The sequence below is a fragment of the Miniopterus schreibersii genome (genome assembly GCF_964146895.1).
Source record: "Miniopterus schreibersii genome assembly, chromosome: 6".
Lineage (NCBI taxonomy): Eukaryota > Metazoa > Chordata > Mammalia > Chiroptera > Miniopteridae > Miniopterus > Miniopterus schreibersii.
The window spans coordinates 17,273,987-17,293,885 of record NC_138107.1 but is presented as its reverse complement, the minus strand read 5'-3'; the positions used below and the strand labels follow the sequence as shown (position 1 = coordinate 17,293,885).

The window sequence follows — 19,899 nt, the reverse complement described above, 5'->3', positions numbered from 1 at the left end:
GCTGCCGCCACCGTGAGAGGCCCCAGGCGCAGGCGACCCTCTGGGCACCAGGTAAGCAGTTATTCGTTAAAGTAAATAGATTTCAGATCACTGGTTTTAATGCAAGAACAAACCGGGGACACGGAAAGAAGGCAGGTGAAAGTCCACATTGTATAGGAAGAATACATTTAATCAGGTTTGGAGGAAATGATGTTTTGGGGGTTTCAGTGTTTTTGGTTTCGGTTTTTTTACTCTTCAATTTCGACATGGGGAAAACAAGCATTGTGAAATGTAAACGTGGAGAAACAGATAAGACAGGAATCTTTCTAAGCAGAAAAACCTATCGTCTGAAAAAAAATAATTACTAGCATTGGATTGCGGTGCTTTATAAAAGAAACTTTCTTTCCTCATTAACAAGCATCCACTATTGTACTGCAAATAGTGTATTACTCCATAAACACAGGACCTTCTGTTTTACTTATTTCTAAAAATTAAAAGTTTCCCAGGAGAGTATCGTGGTTTCATTGTCTAGTTAATATGAATAAAATATTTTAAGTGCTTGCTGTGTGCTGACACATACTGCCCTGAAAAAACTTCAGTTTCTAAAAGTTACATGAGCATGATAATTCCCTTCACAAATAGTTCATGTTGAGAAGAGTTTGGCTAAAGGATTTACAGACATTTACCTTCCAATTCTAGAACACATATTAATTATGGGGAATTTATAACTGAGTGCTGAGGATATGATATTCTGATCTTGTAGCTTTCAGAGTTAAATAGTTGTCATCATGACTTTCTAATATAATTCAATAATGTGTAAAAAATACTTTCCGCACCTATGAGAATTTCTGTATTCTGTTTGTGGCCTTTAAAAATTATCCTTTCATTTAATTTAGAAAGAAAGATCCTTATGAAATTCATCACTGTTTACTGAAAGGCTGTTCCCCAATGTTTTTCATGAATGATAGCATCTCTCTGTGTGAACCCCTGGGAGCAATGCCCCTGATTTCAATGTCATCAAAACCTCTCACCCCGAGTCATTTGTTTGCGAGCTGAAAGAGCTGCTGAGTCTAGAGAGGTATATTAAAGCCAGATCAAGGTGGGTTTTGAATATTTAGAAGCTAGACAGCTGGGCTTCATTTAGAGATGGTACAAGTGGACAATCAAGTGGGAAACTGAATCACGTACTAATCCTGTTTCTTTCTCTTTGCATTAGTCACCAGAAAGCTTAGAGTAAAAAATGGGCTCTCACCTCCTGCAAGTAGCTGATTCTCACTGTTCACCGCCCTTGTGTTCAATAAAGTCACAAGCAACAGCACTGTCTTAGCGAAGTTTGAACCACTGCTCCTAGGGGGAAATAAAGGCAGGGTTAGGGTCCCACGAACCTCTGGGCCTGGCATCTTCATCAGCAGATCAACAAGTAACCTTGTTGTATGTATATTTCTTTTGTTGTTGTTTTTTTAAATGGACTAAAAACTTTAATTAGGAAGTGTTTTTTCAGATACGATAGAAAAGCAAGACCAAACTATGTTTCTGTTTAAAGACACGTGATTTCACATATATAGTTAATTTATGATCATTGAACTCACAGCCAGCAGCATCATAACTCATGTCAGCTTCTCTAACACACGTATTTTCTCCTTAAGATACATTATAGCCTTTTTGCATTTAGGGCACTAACCAGTACTTAAGGACTATGCTCGAGGTCCATTTATTTTTTATTTTTTATTTTTTTAATTGGTTTTAGAGATAGATAAAAGGAGATGGAGAGAAAGAGAGAAATGTTCATCAGTTGCCTCCCACATGCACCCCGACCGGGGATCAAACCCGAAACTGGGGTATGTGCCCTGGCCAGTAATCAAACCCACAACCCTTCAGTGCATGGGATGGCGCTCCAACCAACCGAGTCACGTTGGTCAGGGCATGGGGCCATTTTAAACAGTGAAATCACCAACAAAAAGCAAAAAACAAAACAACACAAAACAACAAAAACCCCTTGGCACTAAATAGACCAACTTTAACTGAAAATGCGGGTTATTGAGAGACCCCAAGTCTTCACTGCTCTGCACATGCCCACAAATGACTGCAAAGTCACTGTCAGAATTGATTGAGGGGGATACAAATACATTCGCAAGCAGGGGACTCTACAAACACGGAACCCACATATGAGGACAATCAGCTCTATGTGTGGGGCTGATCTCTACATGCTTTGCCTGCTGACCTCTCTCTCAACTCCATGTTACTTTGGTACCTCTTTTTTACCCCCTTGCCCGAGTTTTATTTTAAACTTAATTTTTGTTGATATATTTTCACCTATGTTTATAAGCAGTTGTAGATCCTTTGGGGAACAAACAAGGCAAAAAGAAAAAAAGCTCAGGCTTCCTCCTCTTTGCACTAGCTACTGTGCTGTCAATTAGGATATAAAAGGATCTCTGGACATCACACCTAATAGGAGATACATGGTCAACTTCCCCTTGAAATAATTTTTATTTCCTTTTCTCCCAAAAGGCACTGAGTTGGAATAAATTAATGTGTTTAAGAAGTTAAAGTTTTATTCAGAGGTGGCATGAGCAAGTGAAAGTTGAAGCAGATACAGGGGTGAGGAGATGGTGGCTCCACTTCTCCTTTCTTTGTTCAGCCTGAACTCTGGAAACTTGCTCTTGTGGCCCAGACTTTCTCATGTGGCCCAGACTTTCTGATGCTGCTTTGACCTTAACTGTCTTCTGACTCCTGTAGAGAATGCCAACAGCCCGGGTGCCCCACTCACTGAACCGGGGCCCAAACAGCTTGGTCATCAGAAACATGCCTCTAAAAAGCTCAGACTCACATGAACTCTGTGACAGGGTTTTATAGTGGATTTTTAAAATAAATCACCATCAATCACTCTGAGTATGTATCTCATGGCCACACAGAGATGCCGCATGGGAAATGTGTTGTTCAGGCGTAACCCGCAGCCCAGTAACACCAGGTCCTCGTGTCTAGCTGACTTCTATTTGCCTTCCTAGTGTCTGGCTGCAAAGATTAGGTGCAAAAGCTCGGCTACACGGAACATGGAAAAAAGTATCTTTTTTCTTTAATTTAGTCAAGACCCAATTGGAATGTTAAAGGAAAAGTTTTCTTGGGGGGGAAAGAGCAGAGGAGCGGAGCCCCCAAATCTGGAAAATATCACTGCATCATCATGGACCAAGTTGCATACATTACATGTAGGCGTTGCTGTTGTTGTGCCTTAATTTTATCTGACTGGCACGAGCCTCAGCCTTTGCTCACACAGGATTCTTCAATGCAATCTAGCTGTTTCTCTCCAAATCGTTCCTCATAACCCGATACCTGAGCCACTCGGGTCTTTGTCCCACAGTGTGAAGATTCTTACCCTGAGCTTCATCAACAACTACTTAGGATGTCCCTTGCAATGCGCCAGGCAGGCCCTGTGGTAGGTGCCGGGGAGACAGTGGGGCTCTAAGCAAACATGGGCCCTTCCTTCATGCATCTCACAGCCTACTTAAGATAGACTTCAATCAAAGAAAACACCAATAAATGTAAATTCACAACTGTTACTGTATCCTGAAGGAGGAGTTCAGAGTACAATGCATGTGTAAAAGGGAGACTTAACCCAGTACAGATGCATCTTTCCAGGGTTGGGTCATCAATACTTTCTATGTCGGGGTGCTTTCCATGTCGGGGTGCTTTCCATGTCGGGGTGCTTTCCATGTCGGGGTGCTTTCCCAGTGCTTCCCTATCTTCCCCCTCCTTCGGTCTTCAGACAGAGCAATGATATTCAGAATTACAGCCACAGGACACTGGATATCAGATGGGTTATCTGGTTTCCCCGGATGGGTTAAAAGATTAACAGGCATGTTAAATACATACCAACAAGTTTCTAATTGCTAGAGCTCTGGAGAAGATGTTGGTGCTAGCCTGCTCTACCAAATTACTGACACTGGAAAAAATGCTGAAGAGTCATTTTCCTGAATCACTCAAGGTACTATAAATCTAAGAGTTTTATTTCATTTCTTTCTTGTATTAATCTGTGAAAGTGATGTGTGACTGGTGGCTGTTTCCCAAAGTTTTGGGTGATAAGACTCTGGGGGCACTTGTTAAACACACAGCTGCTGGAGACTGATTCACTGGGTTGTGGACAGTTACATTCTTGGCGGTCGCTCTAGATGCTTCCCAGGAAAAATGCTGGACTAGATTATTTTTAAGGTCAACTCGAGTTCTCAATGTTTTTAAATGGCACAACGGTGTGGACTGGGTGGCATTGCCGGTAAGGACAGGACCTAACTGAACACGACAGAACTGAAGTTTAGGGGTGGTTATAAACTTTTTTTCCTGTTTATGTCAAAATCTTTATTTTTTGAAGTTTTTCAGTGGCATTGTTGGTCATCAAGCCTCTATCTGTTGAAGCCTTCTAAAGGTCTATGAGGGCTTGCTGGTAAAGAGTTCCTGTGGAGGAACTTAGATTAGAAATATTTTCAGCACTCGGGAGAAAAGATATAGAGTCACACTAAAATTGTCTTTGAGGGCTGAGTTTCTTGAGCAAAGAGCTCAACAACAATGGTTTTCCCATGTGCGGCTGCTAATAGCCTAGAAGGGATGGAATGAATCAGAGTTTCTGAAGGTAGAGACCAAGACCCATGCGTTTAACAAACAACGAGGATAATCGGTGTTTGTTACACTAAATCGGTTACACTAAAATTTGTACAGAGACCTGTATGTTTAACAAGCACCTTGGATAACCCTTATCTACACTAAATTTTGAACAAAAACAACCTAAGGAAAGGCCTACTGCCCTCTACTGGGCTGATGAAATGCAGCCGGCTTGCCCTACTGGTTGTGCTCACACGGTGTGCGGTGGGAGACTGGGCTGATAATGCGGGGTCACGCAGCCGAAGCTCATAAGTGTTCCCGCTTTGAACGCTGGCACTGAGGTGGACACTGGAACGAGATGACTGGCTGCATTTCTTTGACGACGTGTTTGACTAACGCTTTTACCAGAGAGAACCAAAAAGGTTTCGTTGAGCTTCACAGGGTCATGAAAGATGTTATCATCAAGACAAACGACGGGCCCTTGGATTATAATTATGTTTGCACAGTACTTTAGCACACAGAGAATTTCTTTTTTTAGCCTTCCAACAATTTCATAAGACTTTTAAAAAATCCTCACCCTAGGATATGTTTTTATTGATTTTTAGAGAGAGTGGAAGGGAGAGAGAGGGGAGAGAGAGAAACACCCATTGGTTGACTCCCGTACCCACCCCTACTGGGGATCGAACCCTCAGCCTAGGTATGTGCCCTGACTGGGAATGTGCCCGCCACCCGTGTACCGGGCAGTGCTCCAACCAACCGAGCCAACTGGCCAGGGCCGTAAGATTTTTATTAACCCATTTTAACATGAATTATCTGAAGCTCAAAGAAGGTAATACAGCAAGTAAAGTAGAGTCGAATCTTAGTTCCTTTGATTTCATGTCTATTGCTTTTGCCACCGCAACCTCGCCACCAGGGGCCTAGGTGTAGATGTGGAATTTTTTATTCCTCCTACAGTGCTTGGCATGGGGCTTTGCCCATAATAATTACTCAATAAACTGTTGTTGATTGGTCACTGAAAGGTTTATACAACAATTACTTATTAATTCCCTATCTGTTCAAATCTTATTTTTAAATTTATATATATATATCTTTATTGATTTCAGAGAGAGGAAAGGAGAGGGAGGGAGAGATAGAAACACCCATGATGAGAGAGTCATTGGGGATCGAGCCCTCAACCAGGGCATGTGCCCTGACCAGGAATCAAACCTTGATCGCCTGGATCCTAGGTCGACGCTCAACCTGAGCCACTCCCGGCCGGGCCAAATCTTATTTTTAAAGGCTTCTGAGTTCAGTTTAGTTGACTTGATCTGAAGAGCATGTATAATTTTTAAAAATATCTTTCACACTACCTCATTTGAGCTTCATAAAAACTAATATTACTGCCTCTGACTAGGCAGAAATCTATATTATAATTTGGCAGCTAATGCTACCAAGTCACTTCCCCGCCTCTAAGCGCAAGAGTTCAGATTCCATCCAGGTTTTCAGATCCCAAACTGAGCGTTCTTTGAAATGCTTGCCTCTCCTACCCCATTCGAAACAATTAAAGGAATGAGACACGTAGGCAGCAATCAATGCCTCCCTTGTGCGATCTCTTTAGCTTGGTGCCCCCGATTTCTCATTTTCTCTTTACCCCAGGATCTCCTCTTCCTACTTCCATTATTTCATTGTTGTGTAATGCTTGCCTTTGGTTCTTCAACAACACTTTCCAAATACCCCTTCAGCTACACTATGTCCTTTAGAGAATAAAAAATATAAAGTGCGCATAACATACAGCCCAGCGAATTTGCACAAAGCGATGATCTGTGTAACCTCCACTCCAAGAAAGAACATGACAGGCTGCTCTTCCCCCCCCCCAACACTCCTTTCCAATCACTACCTTTCCCAACTCCCCAAAAGTAACCAGTACCCTGGCTTCTAAAGCCGTAATTTAGTTTTGCATGTTTTTAAATATAATATACATTGGATCACAGAAGAAGTATTTTTGTATCTAGCTTCTTTCACTCAACAATTTTGTTATGCAGAGTATGAATAGGCCACAACTGATCTATTTTTCCACTTTCGTTGGACAGATTGTTTCCAGTTTTTATCTATGAGCACTGGCCTAGAGCTCAGCTCTCCTCATTACCACCACAGCTTTCTCTACTCTAGAAGCTCACAGGTAGCATACGAAAGTTGTTTCGTAGGACAGACATCTTTGATTCTTAGGAGAGAGAAAAATGCGACAGGCCACAGAGGATTCTAATATTATTATCCAGTATTGTTTAGTCAAAAAGCATTTGATCAGCTGGGTCGGGCTCCATGGATGTACTAATGAGTAAGACACAGTTACAACCCTCAGGGAACGCTTGCAAAGCCTTGCTCCATCAAATTTGATAGCAGGGGAGCGTTAGGGGGCGTGTATTTCACCATCAAGTGCTGTTTAATGGTAATTCAGGGTTGAAGGAGGGGTTACATTTCACAGGTTGTTTTTAGATCGTGTAATAGACTTCAGAAGCAGTCGAGCATCAAAATTACCTGTGGAACTTCTAAAAGATGTATGAGCCCTAAACCCACCCGAGAGATTCTGATTCATTCAATAATATGTATTGCTGACCTACGTGCCCAGCACCCATCCAGTAAGCCTATTGATTTAGTATCTCACAGTTGTACTATAAAACACTCAATTTAGGGCGAGTTTTCTTAGGCTTTCGTGGACCTTTTGCCAGTTTTCATGTTCACTGATGAAACAACCAGAGAAGTTTGTATGTGTGTATGTTGTGTGTATATGTGTAACTCCCCCCCGGTGGCCATGATTCTGCGGTAGAACAGGAGGTGAGAAGGGGAACATGCGACTGAAACAGCTGATGCCGTCGGCTTGTCTCTCTGGGTTTCTGGCTCAGGTGTACGGAGCGGTGATGAACATAAACCGGGGGAATCCCTTTCAAAAGGAAGTGGTGTTGGATTCATGGCCAGACTTCAAAGCTGTTATCACTCGGCGGCAGAAAGAGGTACAGTTTTGAAAGGCAAAAAGTAAGAGTTGGCATCAACTAGAAGGAAAAGATTACGTAAAGGGGATATTATAGCCATCACAGCCATATACTTTAGCTTACAATGCTACGTATTTCATCATTAGCTTCTAATTTGACGGTCTTTGGAGTATCGGGCATATGGAAAACCTCTAGTGTAAATGTGTTCAATAAGCTGTGTCTTTAGTGTTTCACAATCTCTGGAAGCATGCAGCACACACACTTGGATATACCAGTGTTTCGACTGGATTGATGATTCCTTAGACTTCGGTCATGAGCGAGAATATGGAAGAACACTGAAAAAGACAGCATCGGCTCTGTTCTGCCTCTGAGACCAAAGAGGGGCTCAAGCAATCAAAGATGTGCCGCCCCGACCACATCAGGAAGGTTCTGAGAGTTCTAGTTAATTCCTATCGGTGGGGCCCCTGAGTTATACCCTTTCTATTTTTACAAATAAACTAAAAACCCTGAAAATATGTGAAATAAATGTCGTGAAACCTCCCTAATACTAGAAGACATAATCAAGCGAAGGCTCCCAACGTCTGCTTTCCCTCCCTGCAGTGAATTAGCCACGTTGCCACTTAGCCACTGTTTACAGGTGACTAATTTTGCTAATGGAAATCACCTAGACGTGCACAGCTAATGGTATCTGCTCGATCTAGGATTTCAGTTACTAGAGGGTGTGTTTCTAGGATGTGTCTTCTGACCTAGGCTGAGACAGATAACCTGGACCATTACACGAACGCCTATGCCGTGTTCTACAAGGACGTCGCAGCTTACCGGCGGCTGCTGGAGGAGCGTGATGTTATCAACTGGGACCAGGTTTTTCAAATACAAGGTGAGGTCAAGTTCAAGACACTAGGTCATTATTAAACCCTTGTTGTCGTATCTATCAGATAGATATACCGTATTTCACATATATGGTATATATACACACACATGCACAAATACATATCCATACATTTTATGTACTTACAATTCATGTGTTACAGTTTTGTAAGAACACTTGTTTTGACTCCTAATGAGGCTTGGCTTTGGGGGTAGGTAGAAGCCATTTAAATGGGGCTGCTTTTAAGTGATTTTTTACTGTTACTGTAATAAGGATATCAATGACTATCGGCGTATTTTTCCTTATTGCTCTTAACCCTCTGCTATAACTTTAAAATAACTCTAATTTACATCTAAGCCAGCAGGTAAGCTTTTCTTTCTGAAGCAGATAATTCTGCAAAGAGATAATCAGCTGATCCGCATATATATCCTGACATGACTTTACAAGGAAAGAATATGTGTGAGCTCCAAGGAGAACACTGCATGGCCCCCACTGCTAGTGCAGGAACTGCAGGGCAAGTTTGAAGCAGATTAAAAATTTCTGATAGTTCAGGTGAACAGTTTCAGCTTCAGAGTATCACTTTTTCAATTTTTCATGTTTCGGGGTTAATACAGGCAATGAAGTTAGTTTGTAACTATTCCAGTGAAATGAGTTCCTTGACCCTTTGACGTGAAGGCAGGAATCCTCATGTTAGAAGTATAAAGTTCGATCATTTTTTTCAGCCACAAACAACTGAAGCCCTCTCATAAGGAAAACCTTTTGTCCATCTACAAACAATGACCAACGCATACTCACTCCCTAAGGACTTGAGATGTTGTATAAAATCGATTGCAAATGCTCAGAAAGACCTTAAGGAGGACATTCTAAACCATCCCTCACCTTCACGCATTTACCCCGTTACGCTGGTTAGAAGGCAGGCATGGCTCTAACGCTTGTTTAGTCAATTCAGAATAATGTTCTCACCAGTATTACCTTAATGTGGAAATGAATATAACTCTCCCGTGATGTGAAAAATCATGGCAGTAACTGGATGGGTACTGGTGCTATAGGCCTACTATCTTAAAATCACCTGAATCCATCATTACTCAGAGAACATCCCCGTAACTGCCAATATTCTTTTCCCAAAAAGCTAAGCTGAAAGCCATGAGTCAGTTACAGTCAGTTAGATGGACTCATTCCGCCTTCCTGAAGGTTCGGTGATGACAGATGCGAATCACTAGCACCTGACTTAGCTGAAGTGGCCAAGGCCCCTCACTGAGCATGTTAAGTCAATGCAAGCCCTGCCTGTGGCTTCTGACATGGTCTCCTGGCCACAGGCTTCTGTGGCAATAACTATAGTCTGCTTGGAATATTGAAGAGCTTCTGAAAGGTCATCAGTATCTTTACTCTCTTAATTAGAGCACCTAAAAAGGTGCTGTTTTCATAACATTCCCACGTCCTATCCAAAAGCCTACCTATTGCCATATGTATTGCAGCCTTGCCACAGTGCAGGCTCTAGTCGGAGCCACAAGTTGGCTGCCTGGATAGACCGAGCGTTCGGTAGTGGAGCTACTTCGGTGCCGGGTGTCCAGAGCCGCAGCACAGCCTGCACAGAGATGCCTTTTCATTTTTCACCCAAGAGCCATCCGTAAACAATATTAAATCAGCATTAATCCACTAACCTACTCCGGGGAGCCAAACTCCTTGTGCTTGCCATGCGAGGGCAAGAAATGAAAAAGTATACAACTACCCAGACAGGCCAGGCTCTTCGGCTCACTGTTAGCTGCATGGATGAGACAGAGCTTGTCTACATAGCACTAACCTGAAAGCCTCAGAAGCCTGCCCACTGGTAACTGTGGTGCAACAAATGCCCTGAATCTGGCTTATCCAATTAGCAACTCCTCCCCTTCTACAGAGGTAGGGAGTGGGAACTCCTTTCTTCTGGGAGAAAGGAGACAATCACTTGTTAAAAGTGGTAACATATACAGCGGACTGAAAAGCATGCTCAGCAACACTGTGGAGAGGTAATCAGCAAAATCCAGGCCATGGAAATGCTACCCAGCAAACAACTGGATTCTTTAACAAATAAATCGAATTTTTAAAAGGGGAGGTGGGAATTAAAAGAAAACCTGTAGGTCAAAAGATTTACAAGGCCAAAAAAAAAAAAAAAGGGTAAATTCAAACTCTAGTGTTTAAGGACGCACACTTGGATAATAAAACTATTAAAAAAACAAGGAAGTGATTATCATAAAAATGATAGCGGTTGTTTTTAGAGGCAAGAGAGGAATTGTGACTGGGAGGGTGGTAAGTAGAAGGTGGCTAATAAATTTTATTTTGAGGCTTTAGTAGTACCTAGTTAAAATATATAATTGATTAAGCTATGCATTTGTTTTATGTATATTTCCATATGTTATAATTTTAAAAGTGTTTTTTAAATATATATTTTTTAATTGATTTCAGAGAGAGAAGAAGGGGGAGAGAGAGAAACATCAATGAAGAGAGAGTCATTGATCGGCTGTCTCCGGCAGCCCCCTGCTGGGGGGTCAAGCCTGCAACTCAGATGTGTGCCCTGACTAGGAATCGAACCACAACCTCCTGGTCAATGCTCAACTGCTGAGCCACGCTAGCCGGGCAAAAGTTTTTATTAAAGAATTGTTAATCCCTTAAATTTTTGTTTATTGATGTTAGAGAGAGGGGGAAGGGAGAGAGAAAAAGAGGAGCATCAATTTGTTACCTTCATTGGTTAATTCTTATATGTGCCCTGATTGGGGATTGAGCCCACAACCTTGATGTATCTGAATGATACTCTAACCAACTGAGCTACCCGGCCAGGACTCATCTGACTTTTAGAAATAATTGGTTCAGTCTAACTTAAGAGAAAGAAATTCTGTTTGAACTACCATGTCTACCTTTGGTTAGCAGTAACTGTTTTTCCCCCATAGATAGTATTTTGAATTACTTAGAACTAATTCAGTGTTATACCGCGGATGCTAGCCACAGCTTCTACAATTTTAATAGCATTAACCTGAAGACCTACTTATCTTTTCTTGGACTTAACTCTCTGAGAGAGGGGCCGAGGCTAAGATATCGGACTGAGTTCAACAGGACTCCCCAGTCACATGTTCTCCAAGACAAAGTGACTTACTGGGAGGAGGTAATAAGCCGTCAGACAGGGAAGGAAGCAGGAAGGTCCATTTCCAGAGGATCGCATCCGTCAGGACCCAGACTTGAGGGGAGAGCAGATGGGGATCTGGAGACGCGGAGCCAGCCAGGTCTGCGTAAACGGCAGCTCATCTGCGCGCGGCGAGCTCTGCTGGAACACACCAGACCGTTCCCCCGCCCCACGGGGAAGCGGCGCCCAGGACAGCGCTTGATGTACACGCACTGAACAGAGTTACAGATAACAGAGAGCAGCTATGACACATGAGTGGGAGCAGGCTCAGTTAAGCTCAGGAGAAATCTCACCAACACTGAGTTATACCTGGATATTTCTGCAATGAGCACATAGCCAAGAAGCTGGAAGAGAGAGAGCCCTTACAGACAGACAGAATTCCATGCCGGATAAATATAAGCTCCTTTACACTCCCAGCTGTACGGCTGATTACAGACTTTTAGAGCCATAAAATATCTCTTATCTAATCAGTCTGAGAAGTCAGAAAAAAATAAAAATTCCCACAAGAAATTCTAAATTCCTAAGGGAGATCCCATCAGAAAATTCCATGGACGATCATGATCACCACGGACGTGATGGAACTTGAAAACCCCACAAAGAATTTGAAAATCAGATAGGGAGTAGTTATAATGATTCATATATAAACACACAGTGGTTAGGATAATACACGGTGGCAAACTGGTGGTATTAATGATAATAGGCTTAAAAAATACTGCAACAAATTTCCTTTTTGCGTTTTCAGATGAAACTCCCACATTTTTTCGTTGTCTTTCCATATACAGGGCTGCAGAGTGAGTTATATGACATTTCCAGAGCTGTCACCACCTCGAAGCAGGTGGATGTGAAGCTAACTTCCTTCAAGGCGGTTCGACTTTCTCCTTGTTCAGCTCTGCCAGACACCAGTTTCCTGTATGTAAACCAAGTTTCTGTGTTTGGGATGGGGCTTCCTGCTATAGAAATACCAAGAGTGGCATCTGGAGTACTTAGTATCGTTAAGGAATAGTTAGGTACCTTGAATTGGGGCTAGGGAGTCTAAATTTGAGTCTGGTGTGTGTGTGGGTGTTTACTCTCTTTCTTTGCTCAAAATACCCTGCAAAATCAAATCAGTGTCTTTGTCCATAGTAATAACTGAACTCAGGAGTCCTGTATTTTCACATTATGCGCAGAAAAAAATCACTCCTTGGCATCCTCCTTCCCAGGTAATTCTAAATAACCTGTGCTGTCTGAGCCCAAGGCTGTTGCTGTTTTGTTGTTTCAGGGATGAGGGTGTGTAACTGGCCCATGAGGAGCTCTGACAGGCCAGGCACCAGATGTTCTCAATATATTAACACCTGGATCCTTTCTACAGCCCTACAAAGCCATATAATTACCATCCCCTTTCAGAACAAAGGAGCACACAGGAGTAAACTGTAGAGCCAGGAAATAAATCCCACAAAGTCTTGATTCCAGAATCCAATCCTTCAAAACACCTGCTGGTTCATATCTGCATTATTATTTTCTTCTTACTTTGGGGTCCCTGTTCTGTTATTTACTAGTTACCTTCCTTTCTGCTTAATCTCTCTGAGCCTCAATCAATTTCTTCTTCTTGGAGATTAATCTATAACATCTTCCTTACCTGTTTTTCATAAGCAAATAGACCATGATACTTGAAAAGTACCCACCTCGGTGAATGCTAGTTTTTTTCACTTCTATGGAATATGTTAAAGGAATTATTGGACAGAACAAGACTAAACCTAAGGAAGAATGGACACTTTCAGTGCCATAAAGCAACTGAACTTTTTTTTTTTCAATTATGAAGATTTTCAAACACAGACAAAAGGTTGAGAGTATAATGAACCTTCCCGTCAATATATGGGTTACTTTGTTTCATCCATAACCCTATCTACCGTTTCCACCCCCTGGATTATTCTGAAGGAAATTTATCATTATTCTTAAACATTCTAATATATATTTCCAAAAGATAACGATGCTTTCCCTCGTTGGTGTGGCTCAGTTGGACAGAGTGTTGTTCCGCACACCAAAAGGTTGCAGGTTCCATTCCTGGTCAGGGTGCATTTGGGCAGCAACCAACTGATCTTTCTCTCTTTCTCTCCCCGCCCCTTCTCTCCTTCCCCTCTCTCTCTAAAAATCAGTAACATATCTTCAGGTAAGAATTAAAAAAAAAAAACAAAGATAAAGAACCTTAAAAATTTACTAATATCACTTCTGTGGCAGGGGTCCCTGAGACCATCCACAGGCTCAGTTACTGGCTAGGCAGACTCACAGACTCAATATACACAGTCATGGCTGTGATTTATTACAATGAAAGGATACAAATAAAAATCAACAGGGGAAAAACGTGCATTGGCAAAGCCCAGAGGAAACCAGGCACCAGCTCCCCAGAGTCCTCTCCCATGGAGTCACACAGGACACCCTTAATTTCCCCAGCAATGAGCTGTGACAACAGGCGTTAGGATTTTTATTGGAGGCACCCTCTACCTAGCATATACCAACTTTCTAGCCTCCCAGAAGGAAAGCAGGTGCTCAGCATAAGGCACATTGACTGTGCAAACAGTCAGGCAGAGTGAGCCACTCATATCGGTTCTAGGAATGAAAGGGCCCTCCAGAAGTTCAAGTTGCCAGACACCAGTCAAGGGCCAACCTGGCAACATATCTTCATAAAGACAGTGGCCGCAAGCCTGCTGTCTTAACTCTTTTCTGCATAACACCTTAAATTTTGTTAATATTTCCTTAAAGTAAAATAACCAGTTAGTAGTCACATTTCCTAAATTATCATATTTTAGAAGTCTATTTGCTTTGAATAAGCATCTAAATAAGGTTCACACATTGCAATTGGTTAATATCTCTCTCAAGTTTCTTTTGACATATAGGTTCCCCTTTCGTCATTTATAGTCCTTACACTACTTTTTTGTTAAAGAAACCAGGCTATTTGTCCTTCAGAGTTTTCCACAATCTATTTACTGTCATATCCCTGAGATGTTATTTAAAAATTTCCTCTGTCCCCAGTCAGGCCTTTTAAAATCAGTTTTTGACATGAACTGCTCCCTTCTGCATAGGAAGTTAGGCAATTTTTCTTTAACAAAGTCATTACCCAAATGTGCACACTCTCTGTTTTGGGTGCCCTGCCCTTTAATACAAGGTCATAGTCTCTAGGTAACCACTGAAATACTTGGCTTGCCTCAGCAATGTTTTCATTTGCACTGAAATTTCTGCCTGAGGCTCCTTTGCCTTGTTTAAAGTTCACTTTCGAAAATTAAATTAAAAATTCTATTAAGCCAATTATTGCTTGCATTTATTTTTTTTTTTTTACCCCTGCTTAGTGGTTAGGTAATTTTCCCAGGGCCAGAGCCTACAGGATGCCTGGGATGTGAGCTAACGCTGCAGAACCACTAATGAAAAGAAAACACAAGCCTGTGTGTTATAAAAATCATAGCTAGAATGACATTACCAGTCTCTTCAAGAACTGAAGCAAATTCTGAAGCCCAGCCAGCCCCATAGGCTTTCCACCAAAGAACCACCTTGGCTCTTGGAAATTGCTCCAATTCTTATCTTTTTATCTTAATGCCGTGGGATGTTAGACCTTTTTCCAAACCTCTTAGGGGAAGGTCTGGAAGAATTAGCATTTTTCAGCATCGACATATGCCTGGAATGTTAGCACTCTGTATTTATTTTCTGAGCATGGACGCATAAAGATAGAAGTTCTCTCCTAAAATATCTTTTTTTTTTTTTTTTTTTTTTTTAAACCAAGAAGAAGATTAGGCGCCCAAGGATCTGGTCTTTCCAAGGCTTCAGAGGAGGTGTCCATAAAATCAGGGCTTAGCAGTCTGAGAATTGCTTCACTTGCCTTAATTTGTGCTGAGGACAACAAGAAATGGCCATAAAATTAGAAGGGAAATGCTTACGTTTGAAATAATGAGTATCCATCCTGTCCTAATCAGAAATGAAATCCTGAAAGACGTTTGTAAAGGGGGCCGGGGGGGATCTAAAATTCATTGGCAACGTCTTCCTATGTTAGGCCCTATCTCTGGGATGGTGTCTCCGTTTGAATCAGTCTAAGAAGCGCCCGGGCCCGTGCGGCCGGTGGTTAGCGTGCTGCCCTGCGCAGGGAAGGGACGCGGGTTCATTCCCGGTCAAGGGCGTGCACCTGGGCTGCAGGTTGGCTCCCCGGCCGGCCGCCGGTCGGGCACCTGCGGGGGGCAACCAGTCCGGTCGCATCGACGTTTCTCTCTCCCTCCCTCTTCCCCCCCCCACTTCCACTCTCTCTAAATCAATGGAAAATATATATATATCCTTGGGTGAGAATTAAGTTAAAAATAATCAGCACGTAAGCCCCGTGACCCCGCCGCCTCTCCGCTCCCGCAGGGCCCGCCCCGCCCCGCGCCTCACCCGCCTGCGCGCGGCCGACGCCGAGCTGCTGGACCGCACGTGGTCGCGCGGCGGGAACGCGCGGTGCCGCCGCTACCTCGCGCGCCTGCTCGCCTGCTTCCCCAGCGTGTGCGTGCGCGACGGGCGCGGCCGCCCGGTGTCCTGGGCGCTCACCGACCAGTTCGCCACCATGTGCCACAGCTACACCCTGCCCGAGCACCGCCGGCGCGGCTACAGCCGGCTGGTGGCGCTGGCGCTGGCCGCCGAGCTGCAGGGCCGCGGCTTCCCCGCGCAGGGCAACGTGCTGGCCGCCAACGCCGCCGCCCTCGGCCTGCTGCGCAGCCTGGGCGCCGCCGAGTTCCTGCCCTGCGGCTTCCACAGGCTCATCCTCACCCCCGCCGCCCTCTCCGGCCTCGGCCCCGCTTCCCTCTAGCCCGGGGCGCGGCAGGAGTTTTCTTCCTTTCCCTTAAGACGCACGAGCTCCTCCCCTACGGCCAGCGACGGGAAAGTGGACGCCGGGACCGGACAGCGCTGGCTGATGAAAGGACCCCACCCCATCCCCCCATCCCCACCCCCCACCCCCCACCCCCACCCCACCCCACCCCATCCCCCCACCCCATCCTTCCATCCCACCCCATTCCCCACCCCCATCCCCCCACCCCATCCTTCCATCCCACCCCACCCCCCACCCCATCCCCCCACCCCATCCTTCCACCCCATCCTTCCATCCCACCCCATTCCCCACCCCCATCCCCCCACCCCATCCTTCCATCCCACCCCATTCCCCACCCCCATCCCCCACCCCATCCTTCCATCCCACCCCATTCCCCACCCCCATCCCCCCACCCCATCCTTCCATCCCACCCCATTCCCCACCCCATCCCCCCACCCCATCCTTCCATCCTACCCCATTCCCCACCCCCATCCCCCCACCCCATCCTTCCATCCCACCCCATTCTCCACCCCCCCATCCCCCCCACCTCCCATCCCCCCACCCCACCCCCCGCACAGGTCCCCACAGTGGGTAACCGGAGTCAGGGGGCGCGGAGGCTGAGGCGCAGGGAAGGGCCCTCCTGTGGGACCCGCAGCAGGGGAAGGGTCTGAAGCCAGCAGTTCCCAGCCTAGCGGCAGAAGTGAGGGCCTGAGAGCGTGGATTTAACACAGGGCTTACGCTTTCTCATGGCTGCTCGGGCTTCCCCTCTGTCTTATCAGGGACCCGGTCAGGTCCCTGCTGCCCTAAATAATGTTGTTACCCTGTGCCCACACCGCTCTGTCTCCCCAAACTCAGCTCCTACCGCCCCTGACCCCGGTTCTCTGTAGGCCATCATGTTGTTTCATTCCTGGCCCTTCACCTCTGCCTGTGACTCTGGCCTAGAGGTCTTCCCTTGGGAATGTTTGACTGCAGCGGGTCTCACGTTTTGGTGCCCTTGAGAGTCACCTGCAGGGCTGGTTGCAAGACAGATGGCTGAGCCCTCTCCGCCCAGCCACCCCGCCCCCACCAGTCCTTCACTCAGGAAGACTGGGGTAGGGCCTGAGAATTTGCATTTCTAACTGATTCCCACTGCTGAGTTGCCTTGGATGGAGAATGCCAGAAATAGATGATGTCAGCACAGGACGGGACCTTACCTACCACCCATTCCAGCCTCCTGGTCTCTAGTTTGCTTTCTCGTAAGAAACTAAGATGCACAGATAGACGTGAATGTGGATATGCAGATGCACACGTACACACACAAGTGTATTTCTTTCCTATTTTCTACATGTATGTAAACTCAATTTAAATAAGATCATAAATTTTAATGCTCTTACTGCATATGAAGAATCTGAGGACCAAGGAAAATAAATGACTTCAAGATTACACAGATAACCAGGGCCAGAGGCTGAGCCAGAATGGTGTCATTTTGATTTCAATCTTTTTTTTTCTTCTTCACTAAATCGTGTATCTTTTTTGTAAAGGAAATTTAAATGCTTAAATAATTAAATCAATACATTCACTGGTCTTTTATCTTTGTGGTTTTTTTTTTTAATTTGGGTTCCAATCGTTTGTGTATCTGTATCTTTCGAAGACAGAGAGAAACAGCGCAGGCCGTGTTCTCCCAGCTGAGCTGCAGTAAAGGCAGCCCAGCACAGTGGCTGAGTTCCTCTCGTCTGCAGAACGCTGACTTACGCCATGTGGAAAATGCTGGTTTCTCATCCCACAGAGGTTCACAAAATCCCACCCACAAACATAAGGTGAAATCAAAATGTGAGGTGTTTGTTCTGAGAAAAGTAAACAAACTGGCTGCTGAAGGAGAGAATCGTTTGAATATCGTGTTAATAAAAATAAGGCTCCTTGGGAGTGAACATAGCTTAGGTCATCCTGAATCACTGGTTACCTGGAAACCTCTCCTGGGTGCCAGAGGGAAGAGCACCAAGCAACCACGTCCAGAAAGCTCTTGGGAGACCATGGTCTAGTTTCTGCCCCAAGGATGCTCATTATCTTTGGCATTAATTAAGCCTGGGCTACTCCTACCTGATCTACAGGAATAATATTATAGACTTATTTTCTCCCTACTAACAATATGCCTACCGTTCGTTTAACCTTTAACTCTGTGCTGACAATTGTGCCAAATAGTAGAGCCATATAACCTAATCCCTGTGAAGGAGATCTTGTCTTGTGGTGGGGATGCTGGCTCAGAGGTATTATGACTCAGCGAAGGTTAGGCAGGTTTAAAAGTGGCCGAGTCATGATCAGAACCTGGGTTTGTCAAAGTCTGAAGCCTGTACTGTTTAGTAATTATGCTAATTGGCCTCGTAAGCAGCTTGGAACTCTCTGTGGGCAATTATTCCTTCCCCTCGTTGCTTTCTGAATTTTCCACCCTACCCTAACAATGTACTCTGTATTTTGAAATTTTTTCCCTACCAAATGGAACCTATAACTTTGGTTGTTTTTTACTTTTATCTTCCAGATAAGTATGTTAGATATAATTGCTCAAATTTCAACCCTGTTTCTGACCCTTTTAAAGACTGTGTGGGAGCAATTTCTGAATCAGGAGAAGGGCAAGGAGACAAGAGAGCCCCAAGGAGTAGGACGGGGCTAGATCAGCGTGGGGTCTGAATTAATGCTGAGGTCAGTAACTCCTTCAGTTTAATATATAAATTGGTGACGACTTTTAAGCAAAGTATTAATCTGTTTGGAAATCAGTTTGGGGGAGACTACTGCAATAGTCTAACCAAGAGATGATACAAGTTGAGCTCGGATTTGAGTGCTGGCAGTGATTACGATGTGAAGTGAACCATTTACCAGGGCTATTTAGGAGGGAAGGCTGTCAGAATTCAGTGGCTGTGGGGCATGAGGAGAGCAGTGTCAGGACCACTCCTGGGCTTCCATGTTGTGAACCCTGCGGCTGGTGGTATTTTTCACTGAGATGGGAAGCACCGGAACAGTGCCAGGTCTGAGGCAATTGGGAACAGAGGAAATTGTTTGGTGTGGGGTTGTTGAGTTTTGAATTATACAAATAATGAGATCAAGTTGGATATCTGAATCTCGGAGAAACTGTTTGCTATAGAGATATAAATTTAGGGGTCGTAGGCATATAGATGGGAGCAAAGCCATTAATGTATTTTGCTGAAATCGCCTAGGACTGAAACTTGAGTACACAGAGATTTAAGGTTGAGGGAAGAAATAGGAGAAGGAGCAGCAGGAAGATCAGAAGAAAGCCAGGAGATGACTGTCACAGAAGAAAGGAGAAAAAATTTCAAGACTAGGGGATGGTCGATAGTGTTAAATTACAGGGTCCAAGAATATATAAGGAATAAAAAATTTCCATTGGACTACCAAATATTTTAAAGACACGTATCAAAAAGAAGCCAGAAACAATACACACTGTATGGTTTCGTTTACATAAAGTTCAAAACCAGGCAAAACTAGTCTCCAGCTAAGAAGTCAGGGAGTAGGTAACTTCAGAACGACAGGAGCTAGAAGGGAGCATGGGAAGTGGCCTCTG

At 44.3% G+C, this 19,899-nt stretch overlaps 1 protein-coding gene across 1 annotated transcript; it reads left to right on the top strand.

The window, feature by feature from the left end:
- On the top strand, positions 1–16,349 carry GLYATL3 (glycine-N-acyltransferase like 3; the record flags this gene model as incomplete). Its single annotated transcript, XM_081140707.1, has 6 exons — positions 1–51; positions 3,868–3,958; positions 7,446–7,553; positions 8,283–8,409; positions 12,334–12,460; positions 15,914–16,349. Exons 2-6 carry the CDS (start codon positions 3,881–3,883, stop codon positions 16,347–16,349), a joined length of 876 nt encoding a protein of 291 aa, XP_080996833.1. The 5' UTR covers positions 1–51; positions 3,868–3,880.
- Positions 16,350–19,899: the final 3,550 nt, after the last annotated feature.